Genomic DNA, 27,000 nt, shown 5'->3' on the forward strand with positions numbered 1-27,000 from the left:
CATACTTCTTCATTACAATGTGTCTTGAACTTTGACCCTCTTGCTCATATAGCCGCTGCGCAGAGGATTGTGTGTCAGAATAGCATGCTGGTATTTTTGGCATTTAGTACGCAAATACAGTACGTGAGATATTTTAGTATATCCGAAACTGATAGTAAGCGAATTGCATACCATTTCCGGAGCAACGCTAGCATAAATATCCCACAATGCAATGCGGTAGTAATGAAAACTTTCACCTGAAGTTGACGGACAGCTCTGTAACATCAATAACGCCTCAATTCAACTGTAAGTATAAGATTTCACTTTACTAGGGGTAATGTATATATTTTAATTTCAGTCAATCTTTTTCTGGCATACTAAAATAGTATGCTCATAGAAAGCATAAATATAACCAAGACAAAAACATAAGGTATTACATCTTTAATTTTTTGCAAAACAAGACTTGGAATACAGACAAGCCTGGACTCAGGCAAAGGAATCATACAGTCCTCTCTCCATGCAGCGTGCAGTGTTGCACATGAGCAGAACCTCCCCGAACCCGCCACCAGACCTGATCTGATAATGGAATGTACCATTCCCATGTTCACACGTCTACCGCTCCAACATTTAAAACTCAGTGCAACAGGGTACTCGTTTTAAAACAACATGTGTTGTCACCATGAACTTATACAGCAAAAACCGAAAAAACTGCTTTTCTTAAAAAGGTCTTGCAGAGTAACGCTCCGGACGCAAGAGCAACACTGGTCCACCACACAACATGAATGACTTTGTTTTTGCAGTAACTGCAGTTTTAAGGATGAACAATTGAAAAGTGAGGCTAAAGTGTTAGAAATCTGGGGGGCGGGGTTGGTTTAATCGACCTCCTCCATGCGTGAAGCATCGTCTTCACCTTCGCCTTCTAGGGGAGGAATCTCATCTGGGACGGTTACGGTGGTGACCTCTTCCACGGGGACGTCGTCGTCATCGATACCTACAGGAACAGGAGTTATTTGTTAGAGATCAATACAAGTTAACGGCATTTAAAGACTAATATTGATTGTGTTTGTCTCCTTACCCAGTCCGAGCTTAATCATTCTGTAGATGCGGTTGGAGTGGGTCTGTGGGTCGTCCAGGGAGAAGCCTGAGGACAGCAGCGCGGTTTCGAACAGCAGGATGACCAGGTCCTTCACAGCCTTGTCGTTCTTGTCGGCGTCGGCCTTCTGCCGGAGAGTCTCCACGATGGGGTGGTCGGGGTTGACCTCCAGATGTTTCTTGGCCATCATGTAGCCCATGGTGGAGTTGTCCCTGAGTGCCTGGGCCTTCATGATACGCTCCATGTTGGCCGTCCAGCCGTAAGTGCTGGTCACGATACAGCAGGGTGAGGACACCAGTCTGTTGGACACGGTCACCTGGTAGAGACAGCCGGACAGAGGACATTTAGACTTAACATGCATAGTGTTTGAAAGGCAGGCTGACCTAATCTAAAGTTAATAAAAACATGCAGAACAATCATGTTAGAAATAAATGCTCAACACACCAGCATGGCCACATCTTCAATGTCTTTGACTACTTTTATATTCACACACATTCTGCAGTAAAATAGTTAAACTTCAACTCATGTCAAATTGTAGTTTCACATTCTGTTAAACCAATCATGTAAAAAAAACAGGCATCTGTTAGATCACACTCAGAAGTCGCACTTAAGGGTCTTAACTCAACATCTTCACAATCATTTGGAACCCGTCACTAATCAAAAATGCATTCACGACACACAGAAGTCTTGCGGGGTCTCCTTGCAGCGCTATAAAACTCACCAGAATACAAAGCTAGGACCAGTTAGGGCACCTGTTTCCAAACAAAACACCAGCAACTGTAGTTGTGATTTCATAAGAACCTAAAATCCTGCAGCATGAAGGGAAATTAAACATTAATATCGCCTCATTAGAGTTACCGACCTTCTCCACTTTCTTGTCAAGGATCTCTTTCATGAGCTTGCAGAGGTTCTCGAACTTCGCCTTATCCTCCTCCATCTTTTTCTTCTCCTCCTCGTCCTCTGGCAGCTCCAGACCCTCCTTGGTGACGGAGACCAGGCTCTTGCCGTCGAACTCCTTCAACTGCTGGACGCAGTACTCGTCGATGGGCTCTGTCATGTACAGGACCTCGAAGCCACGCTTGCGTACGCGCTCGACGAAGGCGGAGTTGGCCACCTGGTCCTTGCTCTCGCCTAAAGAAGTCGAGTAAGTAAATGACGGTAAGTGTTATCCTGATCGATTTAATACCGTTGGCTTATAAGTAACCTACTAAAAATCAGCTTTTCTAGGAGACAAACGCACCAGTGATGTAGTAGATGGACTTCTGGTTCTCCTTCATGCGGGTCAGGTACTCTGTGAGGGAGGTGGTCTCGTCTCCAGACTGGGAGCTGTGGTAACGCAGCAGCTCTGACAGCTTCTTGCGGTTTTGAGAGTCCTCGTGGATGCCCAGCTACAGATGAACAAAATTATGATCAAACTCTCATTCAAAAGCAATCCCAAAAACAACGCCAGCTAAATTTTGGATGAAAATCATTAAATATGTCAATATTTCATGTTGCATTGTCTTGCGAGTTACTAAAGTAACTGATCTACAGCACTAAAGTGACTAATCTACTGCATATAAGCAAAGCACCAAGTGTAGTATACACAAGAGTTGTGTACACTTAACCAAGCGATGCACAACTGCACGATTGTTAAATGGTTGAGAATATACTACAGCTATGTGGTGCTTTTAATGGCCAATAACAAAGCTATGACTAGACTGCCTTCGAAAGCCAGCGGGTACAGCTAGATTAAAGAATAAAGGGTAAACCTTATGAATCCATGGAGATGCACTGAAGACATAAGGAGTGCATTATGAAAGAGGAACTTTCATTACAAACTTCAGAGATTATATATATATTTTTTTAAATGAATGCATGTTTATTTCTGATACCTTGATGTTCTTGGAGAAACCCTCGTAGAACTTCTTGTAGTTCTCCTTGTCCTCGGCCAGCTCGGCAAAGAGCTCCAGACACTTCTTGACGATGTTCTTGCGGATGACCTTGAGGATTTTGCTCTGCTGCAGCATTTCTCTGGAGATGTTCAGGGGCAGGTCCTCGGAGTCGACCACACCACGGACAAAGTCTGGAGATGAAACAGAAAACACAGGTTAATGGAGCCATCGGAGCATTTTATTCAGCCTTTGCATCATCTCTATTAACTCAAATAGTGTAGTGATGTAGAACAGACCAAGTGAACTTACTCAGGTACTCTGGGATGAGCTCTTCACAGTTGTCCATGATGAAGACTCTCCTGACGTACAGCTTGATGTTATTCTTCTTTTTCTTGTTCTCAAAGAGGTCAAAAGGTGCGCGGCGGGGGACAAAGAGCAGAGCCCTGAACTCCAGCTGGCCCTCCACTGAGAAGTGCTGCAAAGAAGAAAATAATTCACCTTAGTTTGACTTCATTTTCAGCCGCATATGAACCGTTCCAACAGCTGATTTTGCGTTGCACCGTTTACCTTGACAGCCAGGTGATCCTCCCAGTCGTTGGTCAGACTCTTGTAGAACTCGCCGTACTCCTCGTTTGTGATGTCGTCGGGGTTCCTGGTCCAGATGGGCTTGGTCTTGTTCAGCTCCTCCTCGTCGATGTACTTCTCCTTGATCTTCTTCTTTTTCTTCTTGTCCTTGTCTTTGGAGTCCTCCTCGTCGTCCGAGCCCACGTCCTCGATCTTTGGCTTGTCCTCGCCCTCCTCTTTTTCCTCTTTCTCCTCCTTCTCCTCTTTCTCGGCCTTCTCCTCCTCTCCCTCGTCGTCGCTGATCTCCTTGTCGCGCTCCTTCTCCACCTGCGAATCAAAAATAAAAGAGTTTAACTTCACTGATATGCAAACAGTTTTTAACTAGCCAAAACTAAAAAAAAAAAAAAGTCAAAATGCAATACTTACGAAGAGGGTGATCGGGTAGCCGATGAACTGAGAGTGCTTCTTTACAATTTCCTTGATCCTCTTCTCCTCGATGTACTCTGTCTGGTCATCCTTCAGGTGCAGGATGATCCTTGTTCCACGTCCAATGGGCTCGCCTGTGAGCAGAAATGTACAGCCATGAGCACACAAAAGACCTGGCTAATGGCAAATAAAGTTGCTCCATGATATCAAATATCTTAATAAAATAAGTTTACAGAGTTCGATGTTAAGGCCTCTCAAAAAACAGTGGCAGCAACTAGCTAAACAATGCAATCACTGTGCCAGGTGTGATTATAGCACTAGCATGTCATAAACCCATGTAAACCGCATAATCAAAAGGTCAAATGATGCCATCTCAACTGCTTTGATTCTCTAACTGTGCCAGGAAACGTACCGGTGTCGACCTTGACTGTGAAGGAACCTCCGGCAGAGGACTCCCAGGCGTACTGCTCATCGTCATTGTGTTTGGTGATGACAACTACCCTCTCGGCGGTTAGGTAGGCGGAGTAGAAACCCACACCAAACTGACCGATCATGGAAATATCAGCTCCAGCCTAGAGGGGACACAATTATATATTCAGGATATAGGAGTCAAAATAGTCTTTTCAACTTAATAGTTTAGAACCAGGACTTTCAGTATTTCAACTTGAGAAAAATAAGAAGGCTACAGCTGCTATGTCAATGTGCCAGATGCATATTTAATCAACATTTAGGTGTTGCAATTTAATACTACAGTTCTTGTCATGTGCCCTTTTGTCACATCTAGATCATGTTCCACTGTAGTACCTGCAGGGCCTCCATGAAGGCCTTGGTGCCAGACTTGGCGATGGTTCCCAGGTTGTTAATCAGGTCGGCTTTAGTCATGCCGATTCCAGTGTCGATGATGGTCAGGGTGCGCTCCTCTTTGTTGGGGATGATGTCAATTTTCAGTTCCTTGCCAGAGTCCATCGTGGTGGGGTCGGTCAAGCTTTGATAGCGGATTTTGTCCAAAGCCTATAAAAACACAAAGACTTTAGGTACCATTTTGAAAGCATGCGAGGTCAAAATCTATTTTGAAGAATCATAACTAACAACTACCACTACACGCATCATTAAATGCTATCATAACAAAGTAATAGAGGAAAAATAGGTACGGAGGTAGTCTGAGTGACTTGATATCATGTCCGTTTCGTATCAGTCAACCAAAACGAACCGCAGAAAGCGGTGAAGGGCCTGCGTGGATACGACCTGCACCCTCACATTTTAAATCCAAAGTGGTTAACACTACACATACAGTATAAGTATGGAAACACTTTGGGTTTCACACATTACCGGGAAAAGCAGAGCTAGACATCACGGCTAAAGCTGCTTGCCAACTCTGCATTCAAACGGCCCCGATGGAGCTGACCATGGATGTATAAAGAGAACGGAGCTGACGGGAGAGCTAGAGACGGACTTGGCGAAGTATACATGTGTGACTATGTCCGGTTTTCAAATTAGGTGTGAACAAAGGGAGCTGTAAATACAAAATACATATGGAAATAAGATTGATTGGATTATAGTCACCAGCAGTATAAAACATTAAAAGGTCCCTTGTAAATTAAAAAACACTAATTTGTCAGGGAAATGTAGGTTGCTGGAAAAAATTGAATAATTAATGACTGATATTTGACTTGATGACATCTTTGACTACATACATGCTGAAAAATTAAACATTTTAATGTGTTAATTTGGATATTTTTCAAATTAAAAGTCCCTAGTAGTGTATGATTCAACTTTTCCCATGGTCTAGTGTTAAAAAAAGTTAACAAAATTGCAATACATATCAAATTGGCACCCAAGAATCGAATGAGAGGATCGGCATATCATCCCAGCCCTAGAAAGTAAACAGCCAAATTATTATGCAGATCCTTACATCAGAGGCGTTGGAGATCAACTCCCTGAGGAAGATCTCTTTGTTGGAATAGAAGGTGTTGATGATCAGGGACATCAGCTGAGCGATCTCTGCCTGGAAGGCAAAGGTCTCAGCCTCCTCCTCTTGGTGCATTTCTTCAGGCATCTGCACAAAAAAAAACAAAAAAAACATGCAATGCAAGGTTATAGCCCTTGAGTTCAAAATGATCAATAAACCTTTCATCTGCCAAATGTTTCAAAGTCGCTTAAAAGGGTCATTTAATTGCTGACTTGTAATTGCTTTTCCCCCATGCATATGTTTTTATGTTGGTTTTTTCCCCCACTCACAATGTGGTTACGATTTCCCAGAAGTCTTTATGGATATTTAAATCAATATCCTCCTCAAAAACACTAACCATACACTTCCATGTAACACACACTCACTTGTCTTTTTTTTATATATTTACTGTATTGTTATTTTTTATATATATATATATATATATATATATATATATATATATATATATATATATATATATATATATATATATATATATATATATATATATTCCTAATTGTTTGTTATCACTATTATGTAGTCATATTATTTCTTTATATTAATTCTCTCTAGGTGGAGGCTTCAGATAAGCCCAGTGGTTTTTTGCCTCTTCCTGCACTGTATATTATTTTATTTTATTTTTGTTATGTTGTATAGTCTTAAATTGTGCAAAACAAATGATATAAAAGAGGAATGATAAACAAAAACACACAATGACTCATTATAGAGACAACTTTGAAAAAAGGTGTGTGTAATTCATTCCACTAAAAAAAAAAAAAAAAAAAAAGTTTCATTTCACAAAAAAGACTTTAGTTTCATTTCACATGAAATGGTATGATAATAATCTAATCATGCCCTCCTGCAGGTTTGGTATAAACCTGGCCTGTTGCCATGGTGTTGCTACAGCTCGCCGGAAGTAGCCGTTAACCAACATGGCGGCGAATCACAGACAATGGAGTCCTCAAACACGTGGTATAAAGATACCGTTAAAGAAACATGCATATCAACTAAATCAGGTGTTTTATATTAGATATATATCGATTAACTCGACGTTAACAGACAAATGTTATCAAATATAAACCAATTAACTTAAATAATTAGATATTTAATGTTTAAATGAGGATTTAGGTGTTAAATGAGGTTTTATTCGGTGATCTTGTGTTTTTTGATCCGTTGAGTCATTGTGTCATCCTCATCCTCACACCTGCCTCACTGCAACCCAATACGGGCCTTTAACAGTGCGGCATTTTACATAACCGTGTTCCAGCACACAAACAACACATTGTAATCATTAAACATTATATAATATTATGTTAAAACAGACAAAGAAGAGACAGTAGTGGAGCTGTAACCGTTAGTGTGAAGCTGTTAACCGTCGTGACTCGATGATCTAGCATCGTGCTTTACATCACATTAAAGCCGGATTTCAGGTAGCAAAACATATTAAAATAAAGAGGATAATGTGTGTAATGTGTAGGTGAAGTATTCGTGTACGTACCTTTGTTTATTCCGTTGACTTTTCTTGAATGAAATGCAACCAATATTAGAGTCCCTTCTGCTCTCTGACGCAGGGAAATGAAAAGGGACTTCCTTTTAACAGACCGGAATCTTTATACACAAGCGAGTCTGTGTGCGGCCGGTATCCCTCCGCGGTGCACCATCATCCTCCACTAGAACTAGTCTGTGTTTGTAGACACAAACATGACTGTAATATACTGATTATAAACCACAGAGAGTGTTTAAATCAATGTAAATAATAGGGTAGATAATACACAATATTATTGATGTAATCAAGCACTTATATAAGCTTGATTTGCAATGTATTTTATTAAATGTTGACCCCTTAGCGCGAATGATGTGTAGCCGTTTGGAAATAATAGTAAGACTTAATGTGTTTTATGCATATTTTTTAATGTGTTTTATATATATATTTTAATGTGTTTTATGCATAATTTTAATGTGTTTTATGCATATTTTTTAATGTGTTTTATATATATATTTTAATGTGTTTTATGCATAATTTTAATGTGTTTTATGCATATTTTTAATGTGTTTTATGCATATTTTTAATGTGTTTTATGCATATTTTTAATGTGTTTTACATATATATTTTAATGTGTTTTATGCATATTTTTAATGTGTTTTATGCATATTTTTAATGTGTTTTATATATATATTTTAATGTGTTTTATGCATAATTTTAATGTGTTTTATGCATATTTTTTAATGTGTTTTATGCATATTTTTTGATGTGCTTTATGCATATTTTTTATGTGTTTTATACATATTTTTTAATGTGTTTTATGCATTTTTTATATACTCTATTTTGGAAAAAAAATAAATTTTTGAATTCTTTATTTTGGAAATAAAAGTAAAAATTAATGTGTTTTATGCATATTTTTAATGTGTTTTAAATGTATTTTTAATGTGTTTTAAATGTATTTTGAATGTGTTTTATGCATATTTTTAATGTGTTTTAAATGTATTTTTAATGTGTTTTAAATGTATTTTGAATGTGTTTTATGCATATTTTTAATGTGTTTTATGCATGTTTTTTTATTTGTTTTATGCGTATTTTTAATGAGTTTTATGCATATTTTTTATGTGTTTTATGCATATTTTTTAATGTGTTTTACGCGTATCTTTAATGTGTTTTATACATATTTTTTTAATGTGTTTTATGCATATTTTTTTATGTGTTTTATGCGTATTTTTTAATGTGTTTTACACGTATTTTTTGTGTTTTATACATATTTTTTTAATGTGTTTTATGCATATTTTTTTATGTGTTTTATGCGTATTTTTAATGAGTTTTATGCATATTTTTTAATGTGTTTTACGCGTATCTTTAATGTGTTTTATGCATATTTTTTTAAGTGTTTTATGCGTATTTCTTATGTGTTTTATGTATATTTTTTTATATGTATTATGCAATTTCTTTTTATGTGTTTTCTGCATATTTTGTAATGTGTTTTATGCATTTTTTTTCCTGTGTTTTATGCATATTTTTTATGTGTTTTATGCATATTTTACAAGACAAAAGTTGCACCCAAAAGCACCTGGTTGTAATGGTACATCTTGTATCTTTAGAAAATACTGCAATGTACTAACAAAGTCATCCCTGTGCACACTGACAGAGCACAGCATTGCCGCCATCTCGTGGCAGGTTATGCCAAATCGATAGGACTAGATAGATACTGGATAGACCAAAATGTCGCTATATATATATAATATCGAGGCAAAAATATGTGCTCCAATTTAATGAATATATTTAGTCAAAATCACTGTTACATCCTTTATTTTATAGCAAAAGAGTGAGGATCTTTTTAATCTCACGGATGGATATTTACAAACCGTCAGGGTGTGCTTCGTTTCTTCTAGCACTTTCCATGAAAAAACCCGCCTAAAGTGACGTCACTGCTTGTCAGATGCAGCCCTCGCGGCACAGCTGCTGTCACACCGAGTTCTATTACCTACAACAAAAACACCATGGTAACCGACCGGTAACATTATACTTCGTCATATAACACTTAATAATAATAATAATAATAATAATAATAATAATAATAATATAGTATATATATTTATATAATATGATATATATATATATATATCATATTATATATTATACTATATTATTATTATTATGTTATTATATATATATCATATTTAATAATAATATAACACAATATATATAATATAATATAATATATTATATATATTATTATTATTATTATTATATTATTATTATATTATATTATATTATATTTATATAATATATAATAATAATATAACATAATATACGACTGATGTGATTATTTCTACATCAAATTGAAAATGTTTTACTGATTAAAGTACCTGATGCATCTACTCCTGTTATACAATTATTATGCAACTCTTATTCAATTATTAGGCAACATATTAATAGCACACCACACAAATTATTATTACTATAATTATTATTATTAGTAGTAGTAGCAGCAATTATGCACATTAATTATGGTGTTATTGTTAGAAGTAGTAATTTACTACTACTATTACTACTACTAGTAGTTTTTTCTTTACTTTATTTAGAAAGTTATAAATACAGTAGTTACATAAACATGTTCAGATTTTTCATTACAAAAAAATCAGCAAATATATTTTACAGTATGAAAGTAATATGAAAAATAAAATAAATTATACAACAAATAGAATGTAAGGAAAGGAAAACAATCAGGGTCTGTTAAACAATTAGAGTTAATTTGAAATGTGAAAGAAATGTTTTTTTGCCAATTTTGAATTTTTGAGTTTTAAGTTTTCAATCGTAGTCAAATATTTTTTAAATATTTCAAAGTATTTTAAGCCATATCATTTTATAGGTATAATATTTTGCTAAGATATTAATTAAATTAATTATGTAAATTTGCCGAAAAACTGGGGTTGTTAAAAGTGAGTAATATCTTAATCTTTGTTAGCATGATGTCTTTTTCAAAATGTTTTGAGGAGTAAATCAAACCAAAAAGAAGTAGCATGAAAACAATCTACAGTTAAATAGTTTCCCCTTCACAGTTACAAAAAGTGCCTCTATTGTTAACAGTTGCAAAGAACTTGCAAATATTAGCTTTAGGGTAGTACCTGTGTGTACAAGCTTAAACAGAAACTCCTTGATTCTATTTGGAATTAGTAACGGAAAGATAGCGTTCCATTGTTTTCTATTTAAATATTGACACCTATATTTACATATGGGAGTAGAAATATGTTCAAGATGATTTCTAATAAAAGCATTAGTACCTTTTCTATCAGATCTAGAAACCCCATTAATAGTAAGGGAACATTACTAGTGTTACTAACAACAGAGATTGAGATATTACTCAATGTCAACAATCCCAGTTTTTCGGTAGATTTACATAATTAATTTGATTATTATCCTAGCAAAAATATTACATACATAAAATGATATGGCTTAAAAGAATACCCTCCTTTTTTATTTTTAAAGATACTGATTTTAAAACATATTTTAGCATGATTGATAACTTAAAACTCCAAAAACTCTAAATTGACGAAAAACATTTTAAATTTATTCCAATTGTTTAACAGATTGTTTGCTTATTTATTTTTGCTTAAGTTATTTTATTTTTTTGTTTTTATTCATCTTTTTCTTTCCTTCTTTCCCATTTTATTTGTTGTATAATTTTAATTTATTTTTATATTATTTTTATACTGTAAAATATTGTTTGCAGAATTGTAATGAAAGATCTGAACATACGAATATATTGTATTGAACTTTTGAAATAAGGTATTAAAAAAACAAAAAAAAACATTCTCTAGCTCCGTCCAACCGCCACGTCCCGATGACCAAAACAAACGCCCCTGTGCTGTAGTCTGGTGCGTACTGCGCATGCGCAGATGTTCTCTGAAGGCCTGTGACCTCACTAGCCAGCGTGCTAATCCAACAATCAGGACGTTACAAAGATATTCTCTCACTCATCTCCTTCAGAAAGCTGTTTTTAATCTCTTTCTACGCCACCTAATCCTGGGTACGTATCGGAACACTTTCACGTTTATTCCTAACTCATATAAGAGTTCGTTTTAACTGAGTTTTGATTGTTAGGTAACAACAACCAGCTCATGCTAATGTTAGCTTAGCATAGCTTAGTGGAGCCGGGTAGCGTGCTTCATGCTAGCTGTAGCTAACATGCTAACATGCTAAACTGCTGTTTTCTGTTAAGTTAAACTTTGGTTGAGATATTTAGCTACAACACAAAGTGCCTTGATTAAAAACAAAGTAATAATACATTAAGTGGGGCTTAATATATTTTATAATAAGTGATATAACGTTACTCCTCTGAGTAAAGCTAACTTTAAGTAGCTTTACAGTTGGATAGCAGGTCATACATCTATGTCAGACTTGTGACACAACTTGGCAGTGTTTTCCTCTGTGTACTTTAAACACAAAGAAGCTAACACTTGCACATTTCTAATGTTGAATTTACATAGTTTTGATTTAGAAGTTTTTTTTAAATTTTATTATTGAGAAATGTACATTATAATATTGCATCATACAGAACAGTCCACAACTACAAGGGAACAGACAAGCCTGGAAAGTGTTGTACAGAGCATAAGAGTGTGGATGAAGACAGAAAGGCTATAGGGGTTCTCTGTAAGGTTAAGGTCCTCAACTAACTAACATTGAAAGCTTCATAGCTTCATTCTGTTTCTTCATATGTTTCAGAGATGAAAAGTAAAGACACAGCTCCTGATGAAAAACAGAGACATTTTGGTGTTGATTTCAGGAATCTATTTTTATGTATAAAAAACTTTCCATAATGATTGTGTGTACGGGATCTTTCACAATTGTACCAAATATAACATTTTCCTTTGTTAGATTAGAACAATTTTGTGGACAACCAATAATGCAAATCATCCCAGAAAGCATTAGCAAAAATACATTCATACAATAAATGTTCTGTAGTTTCAATGTGTTCATCACAGAGAGAGCAGTTATTGTGATCAAAACCAAAACGGTTTCTTAACAATTCAGCAGAGAGGGGTATATTATATATATTTCATTGAGAACCTTAAAGTGAACCTCCTTCACTTTTGGTACAATAGGACATTTGAAGAATTTCGATCTTAGACTCTCAGCATCTTTTTTTAGAGAAACATTTTAGAATTGAATTTCTGTTTGAAGAGACTGATATAATTCTTTAGTAAAGGTTGTTTGGATTTAGAAGTGTTGAGTTTAACACATCATGTATTGATAGACTACTAATGGGCATCACTGTTTGTTCTTCAGGTTGGTCCGTTCACTCCCAGAATGTCCTTCCCCCCTCATTTAAACCGGCCGCTGTTGCCCCCTCCTGGGATGCCCCCTCAGTTTGCTGGCTTTACAGGTAAGCGTTAAGCACCCAGCTGTCCAACCATACATGTATATATGACAACCTCTTTCACTTTATCTACTGGGACACTAGCAGCCTACCACCTCTCAGATTATAGAGGAACCTCCAGTGCTGGAAGTTACAATAATCTATAGATATTACACACAAAGCACAACACAAAGCGTCTGGGTCAGTCCTTCTTGCTGGTAGCCATCAGGCTCCACAACCAAGGCTGACCCCCACATGAAATCTGCACCTATCTGCACCACCTTAAACTTAAAACACGCACTATCTGGACTATCTTCACTACCTGCAACCACCTCTCCTAACCACTGGTGCACTTTAAACTTTAAACTTACTTTACACTACATCCCATATACCATTTTATAGACTGCACATATTACATCTATTTATTGTACACTACATTTTGTGCTATACAAATAAAGCTGCCTTGCCTTGTGTAGTTGATGTAAATTTCCTTTTGGCTGTTGCAGGAGGTCCGATGATCCCGGTTCACATCATGACCCCCACTTCAGTAATGATGCCCTCTGTGCAAGTGATCAGTAAGCCTCCGATGCATAAAAAGGAAATAATGCGTGTCAGAGAAAACAATGAGAGCAGCGGCCCCACCACCACGGTGTTTGTGGGGAACATATCGGAGAAAGCTTCAGACATGCTGATCAGACAGCTGCTTGCGGTAAGGAACAGCATAAGATTTACAATATTATATTATATATGTTATCCAAAAGAACTGTCTTTTGGGCATGGAAATTGCATCCACGATTTCTTTGAAATTACACAAATTTTACTCTGTTATTCTTTTTTCAAGGAGTCAAATGTACCACCTCCATGGTTTGTTTAGTAGATGTAGTTATCTTACAGATCACAACATAAATCAAATAACAATTACTCTTTTTGTAACACTGATGCTATATATATTAATATCATGGAATTTGATTATCAAATTGTGTGTGAGCAACCTGTTGAAACTGAATCCTGTACTGTGGCATTTATTTTATTTTTTATTAAATTCACTTCTACCTAGGGCTGTCCCGTCTCAGTTGATTAGTCGACTAATTGATCGTTTTTGTCTTAGTAGATTTCTTAAGTCATTTTTTATGCTGAATGACTTATTTCCAAGAAACTTATGAGCACATCTCTGGTAAACACAAGATTTAAAGTGGTGCTTTTGTGTGATTCTTTGTGGAGAAACTCGGTTCCACAGATCTGTCGATTAAATCAACTAATCGATTAGTTGAAGAAATTTGAGTGGTTAAGGCTATATTATACTTTGCATGTACGTGAGGGTTCGCTGGGGTCTGCGTGACGTAAATTTCATCATCAGAGGGTGTACACGTACTGTGCGGACTGGACGTCCGTGTACTGGCCACTACGCTACAAGTGGTAGCGTAGCGATCTACTGCTCATGTGTGACACGCGCCCTCCAAGCGGACAGTATAAACAAACTAGTATTGTAAGTATAAACTACTCTGCATCCCTGGTGTCCGCAGCTGTCCATGTACGCGTCCGTTAGGGAGTATAATCGAGGCTTTAGTCAAATTTCTTTCCTACTTCTACCTGAGTCGTGAACTCTTCTTCTCCTTGTGCTCATGTTACAGAAATGTGGAATTGTTCTGAGCTGGAAGAGAGTCCAAGGAGCCTCTGGCAAGCTTCAAGGTAAATCATAATTCACACATCAAGCTTCATTATGTCAGGAAATGCTTTCATCCACTTCTAACTTGGGAGATCAACATTTTTTACGTAAAACCAACCAGCAGTCACTCCATAGATTTGTATTTGTTATCCCATCAAACCGTACATGATCACAGATGTCTTTTTTCTATTTCAATATCTGTTTCAGCCTTTGGGTTTTGTGAGTACAAGGAGCCAGAGTCCACATTGCGATCACTGCGGCTGCTTCATGACCTGCAGATTGGAGACAAAAATCTATTGGTGAAGGTGGATGCCAAAACTAAAGCTCAGCTGGACGAGTGGAAGGCCAAGAGAAAGACTACGAATGGGGTATAAATCTGTTTTAGTGAATTTCTGGTGATGAGTTTGATCAGTGTGCCTGTATTCATTACCTCAAAGGATTTAGCCTTGTTCCAGATCTCTGAATCGCTGCCCACATCTCAGATTTGTTAAGCGATTTAAACATTTTTTATTGTAGTGAAACTGAACTAGGATATCTCTCTTTACTGACAGAATAAAAAGGCTGAAGATGGAGTAGATGATGATGAAGATGTTCTAGACGAGGAGACAAAGAAGAAGGATCAGATTGTCAAAGGCGCTATCGACGGATTGATGCGGGAATATGCTGCCGAACTCAACGCGCCTTCACAGGATGAGGACTCCCAGCGACGAAAGAGGAAAAAGGAGAAAAAAGAAGAGGTATACAAACTTTTGTTTACTCCTCTCTCACTCATGCTGTTCTTCTCTTGGAATTTAAAAGTGTTAATTTACTTTTTCATTGGTGTTTCTTTTTCTTTAGGACGACATAAACACTATTGATATGGAGGAGGACAAAAGAGACCTGATTTCCAGAGAAATTAGTAAATTTCGAGACACTCACAAGGTAAAGTGTCTCCTTTGATCTTGTAGTTCACATTACAGGTTTTGGACAGCAGCTGCTCACATAGTTCACTCCTAGAGCTTGCACATTTAGTCAACACAGATTTTTTTTTTGATCTCAGTAACATGCATACTACGCTACAAATTGGCGATCCTTAAAATTTATACCACCAAACATCTTAATTTGCCCCATATTTATATGAAATGTTTCATGTTCAATGTTCAAACACCACAAGTAGGCAGACAGCTAGTATTTTTGTCACCTTTCTCAGGCCTGATTTGACACCTGTGACCAACGTAGTGAAACTATAGGTGTGACTTTTTTTATAGATCCATTCTTCATTCATCACACAAAAATGCATGGAGACGATGTAAAGTTACTTAAAAGCTAATCTATTCATTAAACCCCACCATTATGATAGTGATCATATGGTGACTAAAGCAAGATGAATCTCAGAGCTTTGGAAAAAGTTGCGAGGATAGGATGTAAGTATCAGCCTTTATTTACTATATACATATACTGGGCGCCCCCCTCTTGAGGACTTGCATAGGGGCAACTGTACTGCACTTTCGTGTGTGTTGATCAGAGCTCATGATGCTCTTTATTCAGCCAACCATTTGACAATACAGAAGTTCCTCCCAACCTTTTGACCCTGATTTTGTGACATTATTAGCGGTGCCCCCGAAAGCTTGAGTCGGTGAACCTGTGCGAGTCCTCTGTAAATGATGGTTTGTCTTAATGGTGTTCATGTTGAAGCACAAGGACTCTTGTCAATAACCACTGCAGTGACTTTGGCTGTAGCTTTTTATTATGCTAGTGTGGGGGGGGCGCCCTCTCCACAGCAGTACGCTGATTCTGAAGACTGACAAGGTACGTGCTCTCTGTGTGTGTTATTGTGTGACTTCTCTCCTCCATCTCTTGCTCTCCATCATTCTCTCTGCCTTACTTTTTCTTTTCTGCAAGATAGATCAGTGAGTGCTTGTATGTATTTCAAAACTGCACAGGATGAAACTCAAGTACACGGTCCATGTTTTCTACATTATCTAAGAGAACCCTAGAGATGTGACGGTGAGGAAATCTTCCCACCGGTTAATAAACTTGTGACAACACCGGTGTTACCGACTACACCGGTTATTTTACAAGAAAAGATGATGGTCAATATGTGTAACGCGCTTACTTTGATCTTTAACGTCCGGTGGCGGGCGGTGCGGTGCGTCAGTTCGAACGGTCCGTCACTAGCACTGTCTGACAGGCTGTTAGATTCTTATAGCAAAATTATGTTAAAATAATTTTGGGTCAAGTATTTATATAGCACGCCCTGGTAGACAGTCTTCAGAGGTAAGTAAAAAAAACACAAAACAGATGCAAACTTGATTTGTGCTTGAGTTAATGCACTTAAGTAATAATATCTAACCTGAGCTAATAGTAAAGTTAAAAAAAATGTTGCTTAATGTCTTCCATCTTCTTTCTCGTGTCATAAGTTTCCTTCTCTTGAGTTGCATTACACCCAAGGCTTTTAGATTAGTCTGTGTATCTTGCAGAAGACCAGCTGACTCCCTATGATGCACACGACTGTGATGTAGTTAAGCAATTTACATAAAATCAATTTAACGTTGCACTTACTGAACATTACTCTGTTTAATAATTGCCCTAAAAGCAATGGAAATACTCCAAGCTCAGTATTTAGAGTCTTTGTATTCAGTGCTCTCATTCTGTGTCTGATTCTGTTTTAACTAAAGACACAATGAACTCAAAGCCTTGTGTGTAATGCCCTTAAAGGCAGATTTGGGAAGCGTGTATGTGTGTTTGTAAATGAGTCGTGAAGAGCTGCTGAAGACTCCTGCAGGGGTAAGACCGCTTCTACAATTTCATTTATCTGTGCAGAAATAACTGATGTTCATTATGTTCATTTCTTGATTACCGAATGCCATGTTGAATTAAAGGTTGTTAGTTTTTGATGATGATAATGATGATGTTTAAGCAAGACAGAATCCCATAACGTTTTTCCCTTGTATACCGTGTGACCTGCTTTCCTCCCAGGCCTAACTTAAAAGGCTTGTAGGGGCAGCGAAGGGCTGAATCCATAGTTCAACACCTGTAAGTCACAAACAACTAGTTCAACAAACGACTGACGCCTGTTTTCTGTTTTTGTTTTTTCCTTGTTCTGAGAGGAGGACTCTTAAGGAGAGAAAAAAGCTTTGTCTTTTGCAGCGCCTTTTTCTCATTATGAATGAAGTTGAACATGTTCCACAGATCTTTTTGACCATTAAAGTGGTTTCCAGTTACATTTTTTTGCTAAACTGTAGTTAAATACTGCAAGTTTGAAGCGGCAAAATATTGCTTTAGATGAACGATGAAGCTGTCTCTCTGTGAGAGAGAGCTTTTTGATCCTTCCAGGTTAGGATTCCAGCTTTTACAAGCTTTGCACTGATTAGTCTCTAGGGCATGTTCCTGTATGAAACCTTTCAAAAAATCTGGAAACCACTTGATCTGTGCACAGTAGAAAATTGACTGCAAAGACTCACTGGATCTTACGTGGCGTCGGCTGAACCCTGTCTGTGTTTTGTTCTGCAGAAACTAGAAGAAGAGAAGGACAAGAGGGAGAAGGAGCGGCTGGAGTTTGAGCGGGAACGGAGGGATCGGGAAAAAGAGCGAGAGCGGGAAAGGGAGCGACGGGACCGCGAGAGGGAGAAGGAACGAGAGAAGGAACAACGCGAGAGGGAAAGAGATCGAGAACGGGAGAGAGACCGAGACAAAGACCGCAGGACCAGAGAACGAGAGCGAGACCGAGACTGGGAGAGGGACAGAAGCCGGGACAGGACCCCCGAACGCAGCCGATCCAGGTGAAGGAAAAAAAACTCATATCACAGATTTCAATCAAGCACATCAGAGCTGAGAGAGAAAATAAGATAAAGTCACCAACAGTTGACTAAGTTTTGATTGACGTGACTGATCACAGCATGGGAAGTGTACAGGGGCCTTAGTTTAAAGGGCCTTATAAACTGTGCGATAACAGCGATGTTGCAGGTTCATTACATGTCACACTGTGCGAGATGACTGTACAAATTCTTGGTTGCAGTCTTTGAGCCTGTGTCCATATAGCGTCTTTTTCTGGCAGAAAAGCGTCCGCAGAGCGCTTCGTCCCAGCTATTCTATGACATCAATATCTTAACAACATATCACCACCTGTTGTATGATAGACTAGCATCACCCTTTTGCTTTTTATCATCTATTTGGGCTACTATCTATTTATTTCACATCGTTTTTTCTCCATAAACACCAACCGGAGGATGCTTGTACTCATACTTTGTATGAATGAGCTTGTCACCGCTCAGTCTGATAGCCATAGTGCAAAAAGGACGATCCATCGGAGACAACATATAAAGACATATAAAGTTCAGGATGGGCGGCCAAAACAAGCTTCTCCTCCATGTTCTACAGTGTCGTCCCCAGCGCTTTTTTGAAAAGTTCAGAGATTTTCAACAAGAAGCGAAACAGGCAGAACACTAAAAAAAAAAAGACGCTGGGTGCAGAGTTTTTTCTCGAGGTGGCAGCATGTGGCCGCATACGCTCTCTCCTCATTGGGAACAATTGAATAAAAGATGCTGGCACTCGCTATATGGACACGGGCCCTTATGTCAGACTGTACAATACAAATTTTGAGGCATGCCTGATTGTGCAATGATCTTAGCACCTGCACTGCTCTTGGTTTTGAAAATGCAGCAAAATACAAGCTCTGGCCATGTGTTAGCACTGTCATAATTTAGATGCAATTGTTCTAGGACCACTGTTTGAATTGACGACAAAATGAATCCAAAGTCGTACAGTGTATAGAGGTTTAAAGTTGTATGTTTAGTAAAAGCTTTCCACAGCTGCTAATAGTCCTACACATTCACATAGCTGTTTTCACATTGATCAATTAAACCTCTTCTCAGGACCATGTGGACATACTGTGTATATCCACCATGCTTGATTGACATCTTCCTGTCTCAACTTAAACTTAACACTGATGTATATTGGTTCCTTTTTTTGTTTGTTTTTGCAGGGAGCCGAGTCGAGACCGAGACAGAGAAAAGAAACGAGACCAAGAGGATGAAGAGGAGTCGTATGAACGCAGGAAGCTGGAGAGGAAACTCAGAGACAAGGAGGCAGCCTATCAGGAGGTAGGAAAGGTTGGAAGGGTTATAGGGCTGTATCCAAAATCACTGCTCCTCGGTCACAGGTTTCTAAATGTCAGCACTGTGTGGCTGATCTTTACCTCAAATTAATCTTCAGGTTCCCAGCTTTCAGATGATGTACACCACTTCTATGTGACCTATACTGTTGACCTGCTATCTCCCCCTAAAGACCAAAAACGGGTCTATTGTAAAGAGGGTGGAGTGGATAAATAACAATGCGTGTATTACTGACTCACTTGATGTGATGGATCATGATTGTATTTGATTGTGGCTTACCTGATACTGTTGTGACGACAGCGACTAAAAAACTGGGAGCTCAGGGAGAGGAAGAAGGCACGGGATTACGCCAAGGAGGCCGAGAGGGAAGATGAGCGCAGACGAGAAATGGTGAGAACACACTGAATGACCACTGATGTTCACAGAGGTGTCCTACTTTACTTTGAACGCTTGGTGTACACATTGTCCTCATTTAACCCTCTGAACTCCACAACCCGTCGGGGGGTTTGAAAAGCATGTTTTCTTTAGAAAATCACCAAAATTACACAATTTATCACAGACAGAAACTGTAAAAACAGAAGTTATCGTTTTCAAATTTCATCATCATGTGTGATGAATGCTTCCATCAGGAAAAGTAGCCAAATCAAAGCTTAACACAAAATCATTTTATTCTACATGTTTCATTTAAAATTTCACCAAAAATAAACCTTTTATACTAACAGGTCCTGTAAAAAAACATTAAATTCTGCGCTCCTCAGTGCAACTATGAAGCCATGAATGACTCATCTGAGCCCAACAGTCGTGTAACAAAAAAAACTCAGTTAAACTTCGACTGAACTGCCTGCTGTGTTTCAAGTGGAGAGGACAAAAGCGGTTGTAAGTTGAGGTTGTAAAAATGTAAATAGAACAATATGTATAGCACCCATGTGTAGCAAAACGCCCCATTTTTCCCTGATTGTGCTGCTTCTATAGAGGTGCATAACTTGTATATTGCGGTGAAAAAATGAGGCCACAGTGAGTAAAACGTGACGGAAGCAAAAAACACCCGTAACCTGCTTGGAGTTCAGAGGGTTAACAAGCCAGAATATTACCTAGTTTTACCTTAAACCTCACAAATCTCATGAATCACTGTTAATTCCACTACAGAATGTAAGTGAGCTTAAAGATATATACTTGAACGTGTCTGTCATGTAGGGATACATTTTATGAGCTAATCATGTGAAATGAAAAGCTTTATTAAATGTGCGTATATTATTGTGTCTCCAAGATCGAGCTTTCATATATATATATATATTTATATATATATATATATATATATATATTTATATATATTTATTTATATTTATATATATATATATATATATATATATAAAATATTTCATATGATTCAATTTAATAAGTTAGACAATAAAATTTGTGAGCAGAAATGAATGTATTATGGTGAAGAAATAGCGTGGTCCTGTGTGTCTTCAGATGAAAGAGGGCAAACGGTTGAAAGAGTTTCTCGAAGACTACGATGATGACAGAGACGACCCCAAGTACTACAGGTGAGCAACGTTAAAACAAATATGCTAAAGTGTTGTTTTTACTTAGAAGTAGATCGTAAATCAAAAATAAAAGCACACATGTGCCTCTTTAAGTAGGATTTACATCTGATATGCAGCCTTTAAATACCTTAAATCTGAAGATGTGTGATGTTAATGACATCTAATCAATTCAGTGTCAGAAACGTTGTGAATTTTAGCAAAACATATGAAGACTGAACGTTTTTTAGGTTTTGATTTCATTGTTCAGAATGACATATCTGAGCCATGTGGTACCTCAACATGTTAAAAACATAGTAAAAGGAGTCGCAGCCGATGCTGTGTGACCCAGATCTGACTTGTGGTAGCAGATGCAATGCTGCAGCTATTGTTCTAAAGGCTGTTATTTCTGATGCGACCCCTAGGGGCAGTGCGCTGCAGAAGCGTCTCAGAGACCGAGAGAAGGAGATGGAGGCGGACGAGCGTGACAGGAAGAGAGAGAAGGAGGAGCTGGAGGAGATCAGACAGAGGCTGCTAGACGAGGGACATCCAGACCCAGACGCAGAGCTACGCAGGGTATGCTTGTCCTTAACAATAATAATGTGTGTGCGTGTGTTTGCATGTATATCTGCAGTGAGTGTGCATGCTGTCTGTTGTCTCTGTGAAGGTCACTTTATCATCCGAGTCTCTCTGCATCTCTGCACATCTTTGGTGTCCAGCTTTCATTGTCTGTTGACCTTCTTTTCTGTAAAAAACACTGATTGGGTGTTAAATCTTGTTGCATATCTGCCGCCTATTGGTCCAGATGGAGGAGGAAGAGGAGGAGCGTCTGAGACAACCTCCCATCATCCCAGAGCCGGAGCCCGAGCCGGAGCCGGAGCCCGAGGAGGAACAACGGGAACGCCACAGGGGTTCACGAGAACGCCGGGACCGCCGACAGGAACCGGAGAGAGCAGCAGCAGCAGAACCCCGTGCGAGGCCCCCAGCCCACTCGGACGACGAGGTGGAGGAGGGCGAGGAACAGGAGTACGACGATGACGAAGACAACCCTGACGTAAAGCCGTGCTTGAAGCCCACGATGCGGCCCATCACGGCGGCGCCCTCGGTGTCGTCGGGCAGCGGCGGCGCGTCCCCCAACACACCCGGGGACGAGTCGCCGTGCGGCATCATCATCCCCCACGAGAACTCGCCGCCTGAGGCGCTGCCGCAGGAGGAGCACCGGCTAAAGTTCGGCCTCAATCTCAAACTGGGTGAGTCTAAAAGAAATGTGTCCTCGCTGTAACAGAGCTAAAACTATTATTACTATTCTATTAAACTATTAGTTAAATAGTAACTCAGAAATTTAATCTGCAACAGTTTTGTTTATCAATTAATTAACATTTCTGACTACCTAAGTCACAACCAAACAGTCACTCGTCATAGCTTCTTAAATGTGAATATTTGCTGCTTTTCTCAGTTTTATATTTTTGTAAGTGGTCGACCAAAGTGAGCAGTTAAAAGTAAATTGCAATGGGCATTTTTTAATACATGATTAATTGATTAATTGAGAAAATAACTGGCAGATTAATCACTAATAGGGCTGCAACTAACGATTATTTTCATTGTCGATATGATTATATTCTTGATTAATTAAGTAGTTGTTTGGTCTATTAAATGTCAGAAAATGTGTTTCCCAAAGCCCAAGATGACGTCCTCAAATATCTTGTTTTGTCCACAACCTAAAGATATTCAGTTAACTGTCATAGAGGAGTAAAGAAACCAGCAAATATTCACATTTAAGAAGCTGCAATCAGAATTTTCAACTTTTTTTTTCTTAAATTAGTCAAAACCAATTAATCGATTAATTTAATAGTTGACAACTAAACGATTAACGTTGAAGCCCTACTCTCAGGACATTTATTAAGAAGTCATGTCAGTGGTATGCTGACAGCCAAGAGCTCCACTGCTAAAGGAAAATAAAAAAAATACCATAATGTTGCCAGATTTCCCTCTAAAACACACGTAGTAATCCTGTTAAAAAAAGTATTAATTGTATTGGTATAGGTCAAAGTTACAGATAGATTTTTGTAGATAACAATGTTCAACAACCAAAAAGGGAGAAATCATTCAAGATGAATTCAAGATTAACTTTATTGTCATTCATATTATTCACATGTCAAGTGCACAACGGAACAAAATTATGATGCATTTCGCTCACAAGAGTAAAAGTAATAGGTTAATTATGTAAACACAGACAGTGATACTGCACCGATAGTAGCCTACATGTACCAGAATGCGCAGCTTGCATATCTGTTGTCAGTATGGAGCACAAAGATTTTCAGTGGATATTAAAATGTAGTCTGGATAAAGTAGGAAATCACTTTAACTAAGAGGTAGGCGAGGCAGAATTAGGAAAAGTGTCTGCACATGAAAAGTATATTGTCAGTCACAGAAAACTCCTGTAACATTACAAATATCAAAGATTAATTAATTTAAGCATGCTGCTTGTTTTACTTCCATTAATAGTTTTTCCTTTTATTGAAACAGATACTGGTAAACGGCGTATTAGGACCTCGGTAGGAAAAAAAGAAATAATTAGGGAGCCGGGGTAATATTCAGAGAAAAAAATAATAATTTCCATAAATTTCTGAGAAAAAAACTCTGATATTCTGAGATTAAAGTAATAAATTGGCTCCGTAATTATTATTATTTTTTTTTACCTACAATTGCCTTAATACACCGTTGTATGTAAACATTTAAGAAAATGTCATGTATTTGTTAGGATTCAGTCACTGCAGAACAAGATATTCCAGCTAAATGCAAGAGAAATATATGATTTGTAAACCAAAACTGTATTCATGAATGTCCTCGTCCTCTCCAGGTGCCTCAGGAAGCCCCAGTCAGCCCAACGTAGGGAAGAGGAAGAAGCTGCCCGTGGACAGCGTCTTCGACAAGTTTGACGACGAAGAAACTGACGAACAGCCTCGCAAGAGGAAGCTGGTACCTCTGGATTACGACGACGACAAGAGCCTCGGCGTGGACGGGGCCGGGCTCTCCAGCATCAAGGGGGCCAACACTGAGGAGAAACGGAAACACATCAAGAGTCTGATAGAAAAGATTCCCACAGCCAAGCCTGAGCTGTTCTCCTACGAGCTGGACTGGACTATGGTGGACACGGTGAGGAGACCAGGAACAATCTGTTGTATTTCAGATTGAGTGGTTACATTGTTTACAAAAGCTGTTGTTGATAGTTGGATGAAATGGAAGCAGATGTTTACACCACTTCTAAAACAAAACCTGCCTTCATCTCTCTTTCTTAAACAGACGTTAATGGAGCGACGCGTTCGGCCCTGGATCAATAAAAAGATTATCGAGTACATCGGAGAGGAAGAGGCGACGTTAGTGGACTTTGTCTGCTCCAAGGTATTGATCATGTGATGTCTGAACAGTTGACTTTATTTGAGGGGCAGTGAAACATGAAATGATCCTGATGTTTTTTTGTCTTTCCCAGGTGATGGCTCACAGTATGCCACAGAGTATCCTGGATGATGTTGCTATGGTGAGTCATCTTAACAGACTTTAGTTGTCTATGTTAATGTTCTTTATCTTTTTGGTCATAATCGAATGATGAAAAAGTAAAATCTGTAGGTGTTAACTTTCTAACTCTAGTCAAATTATAACATTCTTCATGGTGACGTATGTGAGAAATAAAAATAGCTAAATCTAGAGATGCACTGATTACAATGTTTGTTGCTGATTCCGACGTTGTGTCGCACACTGAGCTGGGACTTCACTCACCTCCATGGTTATGAAGTCATGTTCTTAACCCATTTTTGTAGCTGGATGAAAACAAATTCAAAACATTAGGATTATGTATATTCCTCACTACATCAGTAACATGCAAATATTTGTCAGTTTCAGCTTCCTTAATGTGAGAGTTTGCAGCTTTTCTGTGTCATATGACAGTAAACTGAATATTTTACATTTGAATGTGCAACATCTATTCGGCTCTGAGAAATTATAATTGGCAAATTTAAGTATTCTTTTACTTTAACAAAAGAAAATGGATGTCTTCTAAAATAAGCTTTTACCTACAGATTTACTATTGGCTTTATTTTTATGCCTTAATTAGATAGCGATAGTTGAGAGATGTGTCAAAGGTCCCACCCTTCATCTACATGCGTAACTCAGTAAACTTTCCTTTTGTCTCCTGCTTTAGGTTCTTGACGAAGAAGCCGAAGTCTTCATAGTGAAAATGTGGAGGTTACTCATTTATGAAACCGAAGCTAAGAAGATTGGACTGGTGAAATAAGCAAAAGTCACTGAATGAAGATCAACTTTTTTCCTTTTCATACATGGTGTATAATAATAGTGTAGCGCAATTATGTCACCCCCCAAACGAAGCGACGTGTCCGTAAACCAGTACAGACTGGAAGTGCAGATTCTGCTCATTCTCACCAGTTGTTCAGGTCAATGTTTTTTCCCCTCTCTGTTTGCAGGTGCTGACTGTGTCGGTGTGCTTTCGTGTATATAAAGTATGTCATTAATTGACTATGATGAAATAATTCTGAGAGGAAACTGCTGATAGGCACCCAGGACCATTGTTGCCAGATAAGAAGGTCCTATAATATTTTTTGTACACATGCCAACACACTTTGTGGGAAGAGTCGTCTGCAGGGTTATTACGAGCAATCAAAGTCTCTAAGGTGTGAAGTCTGGCTTGCAGTTGAATGTGGGTTGGTTAAGTAGACTTTAGAATATGCATAACTACAACAAGGATGTGAATTTTTTTTTTTTTACAGGGTTATTTATTCAGGGTTTTGGACACAATTTCTATCTCGTTAATAGATTTTTTTCCGTATCACATTCCTGATAAATGTGTTGGCATGTTCTCGTCTTCAGACCATCTCAAAAAGCACCTAGTTGTCATTTTGAAATGCGTTTAATGACAAAACTCACAGAATATATCTTGGATGGTGACATCCCAGCAGCTGTAAAAGCACACACACACGTCATAACCACTATCAGAAAAATGAGCTAAGAACGGGTGAAAAAAAAATTATTTGAAGTTGTGAAGATGCTCTCCATTTGTTTTTTTGTATTGGTGAACATTTGAATAAAATTGATTTTTTATAACGGTTTGTGAACCACCAATTGATTTTCTCACTACCCACCATTAGTTTATTTCACAATTTACAACTAAATTTATTTAGTTTGATTTTGTAACAGTCATAGAGCGGGATGATAAAAGTTAAACTTAATACTAAAAATCAAAATACAATAAATTGTTCCTAATAAACCACAAATGTATAACTTAGTTAACCCAGGATGTCCGTGGGGTCAATTTGATTAATTCATTTAGTAACAATTGAGGCTTTTTATGTGAAGTTTTTATGACATACTACACTATGAATTTTCTTTTTTCACTTTTTCTGACATCCTATAGACGTGTTTCTTGTATACAAACATTACTGGGTGCATTTGCATTCAGGGGGCAAAACCGCCTTGGCAGCCTTCTAGACCCCTGCATACTATGACTTTTTTTTCAGATAATTTTTCAACATTCTATACTATGACTTTTTTCATAAAGTTTTTCGACATTCTATACTATGACTTTTTTTTCATTCAATTTTTCGACATGCTATACTATGACTTTTTTCGACATGCTATACTATGATTTTTTTTCATTCAATTTTTCAACATGCTATACTATGACTTTTTTTTCATAAAATTTTTCAACATTCTATACTGACTTTTTTCATAAAGTTTTTCGACATTCTATACTATGACTTTTTTTTCATGAAATTTTTCGACATACTATACTATGACTTTTTTTTCATAAAATTTTTCAACATTCTATACTGACTTTTTTCATAAAGTTTTTCGACATTCTATACTATGACTTTTTTTTCATAAAATTTTTCAACATTCTATACTATGACTTTTTTCATAAAGTTTTTCGACATTCTATACTATGACTTTTTTTTCATTAAATTTTTCAACATTC

At 37.8% G+C, this 27,000-nt stretch overlaps 2 protein-coding genes across 3 annotated transcripts; one reads left to right on the forward strand and one right to left on the reverse strand.

The window, feature by feature from the left end:
• Positions 1 to 405: 405 nt before the first annotated feature.
• Positions 406 to 7,539, reverse strand: hsp90ab1 (heat shock protein 90, alpha (cytosolic), class B member 1). Of its 2 annotated transcripts, none has more exons than XM_037751187.1 (12): positions 7,383 to 7,539; positions 5,849 to 5,992; positions 4,741 to 4,947; positions 4,349 to 4,508; positions 3,937 to 4,070; positions 3,514 to 3,837; positions 3,256 to 3,421; positions 2,947 to 3,137; positions 2,313 to 2,460; positions 1,935 to 2,203; positions 1,055 to 1,388; positions 406 to 970 (listed from the first exon to the last, which is right to left on the reverse strand). In XM_037751187.1, exons 2-12 carry the CDS (start codon positions 5,990 to 5,992, stop codon positions 852 to 854), a joined length of 2,196 nt encoding a protein of 731 aa, XP_037607115.1. In that variant the 5' UTR covers positions 7,383 to 7,539; the 3' UTR covers positions 406 to 851. The 2 variants fall into 2 exon arrangements, with proteins under 2 accessions (XP_037607115.1, XP_037607116.1); XM_037751188.1 differs by lacking the exon at positions 406 to 970 and adding an exon at positions 1,794 to 1,824 and having other exon boundaries at positions 1,270 to 1,388.
• A 3,710-nt stretch (positions 7,540 to 11,249) lies between these two features.
• Positions 11,250 to 26,129, forward strand: rbm25b (RNA binding motif protein 25b). Its single transcript, XM_037751186.1, has 17 exons — positions 11,250 to 11,403; positions 12,663 to 12,759; positions 13,239 to 13,441; positions 14,364 to 14,421; positions 14,606 to 14,766; positions 14,950 to 15,135; positions 15,236 to 15,319; positions 17,891 to 18,159; positions 19,362 to 19,479; positions 19,792 to 19,881; positions 20,965 to 21,038; positions 21,440 to 21,590; positions 21,820 to 22,264; positions 23,875 to 24,170; positions 24,318 to 24,416; positions 24,505 to 24,552; positions 25,213 to 26,129. The coding sequence occupies exons 2-17, from the start codon at positions 12,684 to 12,686 to the stop codon at positions 25,303 to 25,305; spliced, it is 2,451 nt and encodes an 816-aa protein (XP_037607114.1). The 5' UTR covers positions 11,250 to 11,403; positions 12,663 to 12,683; the 3' UTR covers positions 25,306 to 26,129.
• The last annotated feature ends 871 nt before the right edge of the window (positions 26,130 to 27,000 follow it).

The sequence above is a fragment of the Sebastes umbrosus genome, chromosome 18, assembly GCF_015220745.1.
Source record: "Sebastes umbrosus isolate fSebUmb1 chromosome 18, fSebUmb1.pri, whole genome shotgun sequence".
Taxonomy (NCBI): domain Eukaryota; kingdom Metazoa; phylum Chordata; class Actinopteri; order Perciformes; family Sebastidae; genus Sebastes; species Sebastes umbrosus.